Raw genomic sequence first — 6,568 nt, 5'->3', positions numbered from 1 at the left:
GTAAAAGTGTCAAGGCTGACCGCAGAGGAGTTTGTGGTCATGGAAGCTCCATTTGAATCAGGAGAGTTGAGCCTGCGATGCTGCAGGACGGTGTAGGTCGGAGCAAGTACATGTTGGAGAATCAATGAGGTAATCCATCTGCCCTTGAGGATGGCTCCTAGTTAGCATTTGAGACTTGGCTGTGTTTTCATCACCTCTTCAATAGCCACTTACCTCAGTCTCCAAAAAAGAAAATTCTGACATCTTAATTTTAATGTGGGCAGTTGATCCAGTGCTTGAGATAAATATAACCCCGTGTAGTACGGAGAAGGTTTAATGGGAAATGGTTGGCATTCTTTCTTAGTAAAGGCATGAGGAAAGGGAAGAGAGATAGAGAGGGAGAGGGAGAGGGAGAGAGAGTGGGAGAGAGAGGCTGAGAGAGAGAGGAGCGCAGACAGCGGTGAGGAAGACAAAAGCTGAGATAAGCGAGGCCCCAGAGCAGCTTCCTCTAAATTTGACACTTGCCAGACCCCAGCCAGCATGGTTGCTCTGAATCCAATGACTGTGGGAATTTACCTTCAGCTTTTCTTCCGCTTTATCGTGTCTCAGCCTACTTTCGTCAACAGCGTCCTCCCAATTTCAGCAGGTAAATGATGACCACAACTTTCCTCTCTTCCATTTGTCAGGGGGTGGGTGGGGGGAGAGGAGGAAGGAAGATTGTTTTGCAACGTGTCTTGATATTTTTCCCATTCTACCCTCGGTGGAGGGAGGCTGGAAGGGAGCTGGCCACCACAGCAGCTTCCTGTCCCCCAAGCTTTTCGCAGAAGCCCCCCTGTCCTTGTTCCTACCAGCCCCCACCCAGCTGCTCAAAGCCAGAGGCCCTTTAAAAATGGTTTCTGCCTTCCTCACTCCTTCTCGCAATTTGTTGCATGATTTCATTGTGGTCAGGAATTTGGGGAGTCCAAAAGAGACAGAGAGAAGTGAGTCCCAGATTTTTCTATAAATACACCTCTGACCTCTTCCAAACCGGGCTTAATGCAAAGGGGATGTTGTTGGGTAAACATGCCCTGCCCGAGCCTGGGCAGTGTCCACCGCCAGGACAGTCTGCAGAAGAGCCCAGTCCAGTTGATTCTCCCAGGGACCAGGGCCCCCTTGTAGCCTCAGGATTAGGTTTCTCGTTTCTCCAGCCCTGCTTTCTTTCCTGTTTGAGCTTTCTTCCGGGAGTGAGACTACCTCTCAGCCCCAGACCAGACGGCCAGAGGTCCTGAGAGAAGGGGGCTTTGCCAGGGGGACGTGGAGGGGCTTCCAGTGTGACAGCTGGGCCTGCAGCTGGCTGCGTCTGCTGGTGCAGGGCTGGGGACTTGGGGAAGGAGCTTATTCTGCCAGCTTGGTAACCTTTTCTGAGAGCACTAGCCTATCGCCCTTATCCTTCCTGACCCGGAGCAGGGGAAGTATTGGGTTACCGGTAAGACCTGTTTATACCTTTCTGAGGAAACTCAAATGTTTCCAGAGACTTGAGGGAGGCAGGCCAACCCCAGGCTTGCTACTTATTTCCTCACATACTGCCACACCTCACCCCCAATTCACCCCAGCCTCCCCTGGGTCTCCCCAGCAAAGGCAGTTTTAGTCAAGTCCTCCAAATGAATCTCATAGATACTCCAGTTGAAGCAGAAATTCATCCTCACTGCCTCTGCTAAAGAGACAAAGCCAGAAGCACCAGGCCCTCTGAGAGGGCACATCTCTGAATCCAGCCCCAGCCGCTCTCCATTCATAAAAACAACACATCGGCATGGTGTGGCTGCCAACATCTGTGGGCCCTGAGGGAGCGACTCAGAGGAGGATGTGGGCTAATTATAAAGTGTGAGGAACTGAGGGAGGACAGAGGGGAATCTGTGGAGGATATTGGGGGGAGTGGGTGGACAGGAAACGTGGGTGGTTGTGCCACCACAGTGAGCACCAAAATGCCCCCGACCCAAATTCAAACTGAGGGTGCCAAGCTTCTTCTGTAAGCAGGTGGGTTATTATTCCCCTGTTCAAGGGGGGGAAACTTGATAGTTAATTTGGTGGTTCTTAGCCTTGTTTGAGTCCTGGATCCCTCTGAGAATCTGCCGACGGCTCAGACTTAAGGAAACTCTATCTTCTAGTTGGGCTCTGATGGGTCCTCTGACTTCTGGGAGACTGTTGAGGTTAGATTGTATGCACCATGTGGGCAGGGATTGGTTGTATCTATCTTGTACATCATCACTGTTTCTCCAGGGTCTGAACAGTGCCTGGCACATAGTAGGTGCTCAATAAATATCTGGTGAATGAATGAGTGAATGAGGGAATAAGAACTTTTCTCATTTGTAGATTAGGGTTTACCATCACTTTGTATCACTTCATTTAGATAGACCCCAAATTGCTAATCGTGAATTCTGAAAGCTAGAGACCAAACAGCCTCTGGTTTTCTTTGAATGCCTTTCCCTAGAGAGAGGTATGAAGCCCTGTGCCAGGGCTTAGATGCATCTTAAGTAACAGTTTTTGCAGATTGTACCAGTCAGGGTAACAGCAGGAAAAGGAAACAACTCAGATGGCTCAGATGAAAAGATTTGAAAGGAGGGGCCATTTTCAGAGGTGTGGGTAGGGTTAAGGGAACCAACAAGGAATGTTGAGGCACCTAGAGATTTCGAATCGTGGGAAACATTTCCTACCCCCTGTGCTTGAAGAGGCAAGGGGAGGACATTGGGAAATGGATCCCGGGGAGGTGTGGAGCCTTGCAGGAGGGGCCGCTGAGTAGAAGCTTTGGCCACGAGGGACTCAAAACAGGGAGAAAATGGAGAAGAAATACTCTGCCCTCTCTCCTGCCACTTCCCATCACCAATGCTTCCCATAGGCCAAACCCAACACAAAGCCAGAGGGCAGGGAAGTCCCTTGATGCGGTCCAGGGGATCAGCCTTGGGGCTCAGAGCAGGGAGGAGAAGGGCAGAGAGCGAAGGAGGAGGGGTGGGAACATAGAAAAACCAGCTCGTACATCCACAGGCATATCTGATGAATTGCTAAATCCAATTTTCTGGTTGGACATGCGGTCTTTAGACATTTGGTTAAAAAAAAGGTCAGACCTAGGGGGAACCCCTAAGGTAACAGCTCAACAGACTGCGAAAATATCTGCTTTCTCCTATAGCATCGCTTGACTTTGTCCCCCTCATTTAGTCACATGGCTTCATGATAGCACAGTTCAGAAAATAAACTTATGCCCTGAAATAGGAACTGCTTCTCAACATAGGACAACTTCACTCCTTTGAAAATATTTTCCAACAATTTGATGCAGAGTATTTCAGAAGCTGATAATAGATTCTAATTCTTCTGAAGAAGATGACCCTAGGCACAGAGAAACAACGGCCACCAAGAAAATCTTTTCATTCCACCCACCATAACTTAGTGAGTGCCTACTGTGTGCCTGGTGCTGTGCTAAGTGCCTCAGGGGACACAGAGACAAGCAGGATGCTGCCTCTGCTCTGGGGGAACCCATAGTCCCCTACTGTTCTAACATGAGGCACTGTGTGCAGAGAGGGGCTGTGATGGAGGGAAGCATCTGGTGGCTAACTCTGACCACTGCTGGCCAGTAGGCCAGTAATTACTTTCATAGCTGAGTTGTCCCTCACTCTCCTCAGCAAAGACCGTATTCCAACAATGGAGGAACACAGCGCCACCTGTCTGGGTCAGATGTTCCTTACCTGGCAACCTCCACTGCCTGCTCCCAGAGGAGCACCAGAAAAGATCAAGAAGCATCAAGGAGGTCAAAATCAAGAATAGAAATCCCAGCACTTAAGCACATACATTTGATAGTCATAAAACCATTTCAGTTACTCTAAGCCTATTAACTCTTGCTTAGACACTGTTCTAACCATTCTAACAGGCATAGGTTGGTTTCTTGAAGGGGTAGAGTAAATTAGGTGCAGCACATTAGGTTGGGAAGAAGGGAGTTAAGATAGACACAATAACAATACAGAAGATTACAGCTGATAAAGTTGATTACAAGACACATTATAAAGACCAAGGGACTAGATTTGAGTTTCCAAAGAGAACAGTAGACTGGAATTATTTCTAGAGCCTCCATTCTGTACGTAACCCCTGAGGACATCGTTGGCTTATGGAGCATTGATTGCTTTTCATCAGTGGTGAGCATGAACAATCTGGTGAAAATTGAATTGTATTCACTTTATTTTGCTTAAGAAGGCAGGTAAGTGTCAGATACATTTTAGAATGATTTCTATTAAACATGCAATTATTAAAAATGTTAGATGTACTGTTTTAACTGTTGCTGGGTATAAACTACCGTAAGACTCATTGACTTAAAATGACAATCACTTATTATTGAAGTTCGTGTGTCTGCAGGTTAAATAAGGGTAGGTTGATCTAGCCTGGGTTTGGCCGAGCCTGGTCGGGCTCCCTCACAGGTCTGTGGAAGGACTGGGCTCCAGGCTGGCTTAGCTGGGCACTTTTGCTGTGGCATCTCTGCTCCGTGCATCTTTCCTTTGCCTCTTGGGCCCAGCAGGGTAGCCTGGGCATGTTCTCTTGGTGATGGCTGAAGCAGGAGAGATGCTAGCAGCATGTCACATCTGCTAACATCCCATTGGTCCTAGCATGTCACATGGCCCTCTCAGAATCAAGGGATGACTCCGCCTCTTGATGGGAGGAGATGCAAAGTCACATGACAATGCTGTGGCTATAGGGGAGGGTGAAGAATTGAGGCCACTGATGCAGTCCATCAATCTACCGCATTCAGTAAGCTTTCAAATTCCTGGGAAAAATTCACTTCTTTGGATTTTCTTACTCTCCGCTGTTGAGGGCTAAGATGTGTTGTTGCTGAGGCTGATGCTTTCAGGACTACAAATGGCAGGTTATTTTTCCTCAAGAACTCTCAACAAGGAGAGTCCATTTTCCTGGTGGTGTAGTGCTCCTCCTGATAGTGCTCCTGTGCTCAAGGAGCCCTGGTGGCACGGTGGTTAAAGCACTCGGCTGCCAACCGAAAAGTGGGTGGTTCGAACCCACCAGCTGCTCTGTGGGAGAAAGAAGTGGCAGTCTGCTTCTGTAAAGATTCACAGCCTTGGAAACCCTATGGGGCAGTTCTACTCTGTCCTTACAGGGTCACTATGAGTCGGAATTGACTCGACGACAGTGGTTTGTTTTTTTGGTTCTTTAGTGCCCTTCCTGGTAGTGCTCATGTGCTCAGGTTCTTGACCCAAACACCTCCCATTTCAACCTCCTCCTGCCCCTTCTTTTTTGTCTTCTTTGGGTGCAGGAAATCTTCCCCTATTACCCATACCCCTACAGTAAGCAGGAAGGTTACTGTAGAAAAGAAGTGATTGGGGGCGTGTAAGGGAGGAGGAAGAACCAGACAGGAAGTTGTAGTGAAGACAAGGTAATGTCCGTGTTTCAATATCCATTCACAGATGTAGCTCAGTGGTTGTTCAATTTCCAGAATGTGGAGGCATAGACAATAATGTTTACGGAGGGGCAGGCCTTCCACATACTTCAATTTATGTAATTCTCACAGTACCCCTGGGATGGGTGTGATATAACACACTTTTCAAATGAGGAAATGGTGGCTCAGACAGGTAAAGTGACTTGCAATGTCACACAGCTGGGAAGTGGGAGGGCTGGAGACTCTGACTATAGCGCAGGGCTTTTACCATTGTAGACCAAATCTGCTTATCAGTACCGTTGCTGTTGAGAAGACTCTGACTTATGGTGACCCCATGTGTGTCAAGAGTAGAACTGTGCCCCATAGGGTTTTCAATGGCTGATTTTTTGGAAGTAGATCACCAGGCCTTTCTTTTGAGACACCTCTGGGTGGACTCGAACCTCCAACCTTTCAATTAGCAGCCAAGAACATTAACTGTTCGCACCACTATGGATAAATAGTGATATTGGCTTTTAAGGTTCTGCAGGCTACATTTCTCCCCTCTGGAAACCCCTTCCTCAATTATTTCTTCCACATTGCCTCCTACCTATGTCTTCTCAGGATATCAATGCCAGAAGCTTGTAGCAAAGGATTGAGGATTGCTTCATACTAAAGTGTGACTGACTTGCCAGGGTATGAGTTTATGTCTCCTTTGAAGGTATTCGCATTTTAATGGAGGTTAAAGACCTAAGTTAAAGCATACTCTAGTAAGATAAGCATCAGCCTGGGTGTTTTTGGGGGTGGGTCCTTATTGGAGCCAGGGGAACCCACTTCACAGACATTCTCTTCAGGTCTTGTGAGTCAACCTACTCTAAGCCCAAATAGACACCTGTGGCTTCCTTCTTCCAATCCAGGATTTCCCAAGGCAGGCAGGAACTTTGGGTCCAGGTTAGAGAAAATGGTTTTCTTTCAGATCCCAGATGGTGAGAAGACCCAATCTAGTTCTACAGAGTGACATCATGCGTAAAGATGCAGATTCTGTCTGGGTGCCAGAATCTTCTCCTGTTAGCTGCTGGGATTCTATGGCCTGTAGGGTCTGATGTCCAGCCCTCTGCTTCCCTGACTGGAAGCCAGCCAGCCAACCATCCATGTGTTTGGCAGTAGATTATGGGCCATTTGTCTCTGATGCTGATCAGCTATTGTTTA

At 47.8% G+C, this 6,568-nt stretch overlaps 1 protein-coding gene across 2 annotated transcripts in view; it reads left to right on the top strand.

The window, feature by feature from the left end:
• The first annotated feature begins 519 nt into the window (after positions 1 to 519).
• Positions 520 to 6,568, top strand: part of COLQ (collagen like tail subunit of asymmetric acetylcholinesterase) — an 80,860-nt gene continuing 74,811 nt past the window's right edge. For both annotated transcript variants that reach the window (XM_004385265.2, XM_004385264.2), the window contains exon 1: positions 520 to 625. In XM_004385265.2, the coding sequence (XP_004385322.1) occupies positions 520 to 625 (106 nt within the window). The remainder of the gene's footprint in view (positions 626 to 6,568) is intronic.

This window comes from Trichechus manatus, unplaced genomic scaffold (assembly GCF_000243295.1).
Source record: "Trichechus manatus latirostris isolate Lorelei unplaced genomic scaffold, TriManLat1.0 scaffold00136, whole genome shotgun sequence".
In the NCBI taxonomy this organism is placed as follows: domain Eukaryota; kingdom Metazoa; phylum Chordata; class Mammalia; order Sirenia; family Trichechidae; genus Trichechus; species Trichechus manatus.
The sequence above is the reverse complement of the archived record's forward strand: the minus strand, read 5'-3'. Positions and strand labels throughout refer to the sequence as shown.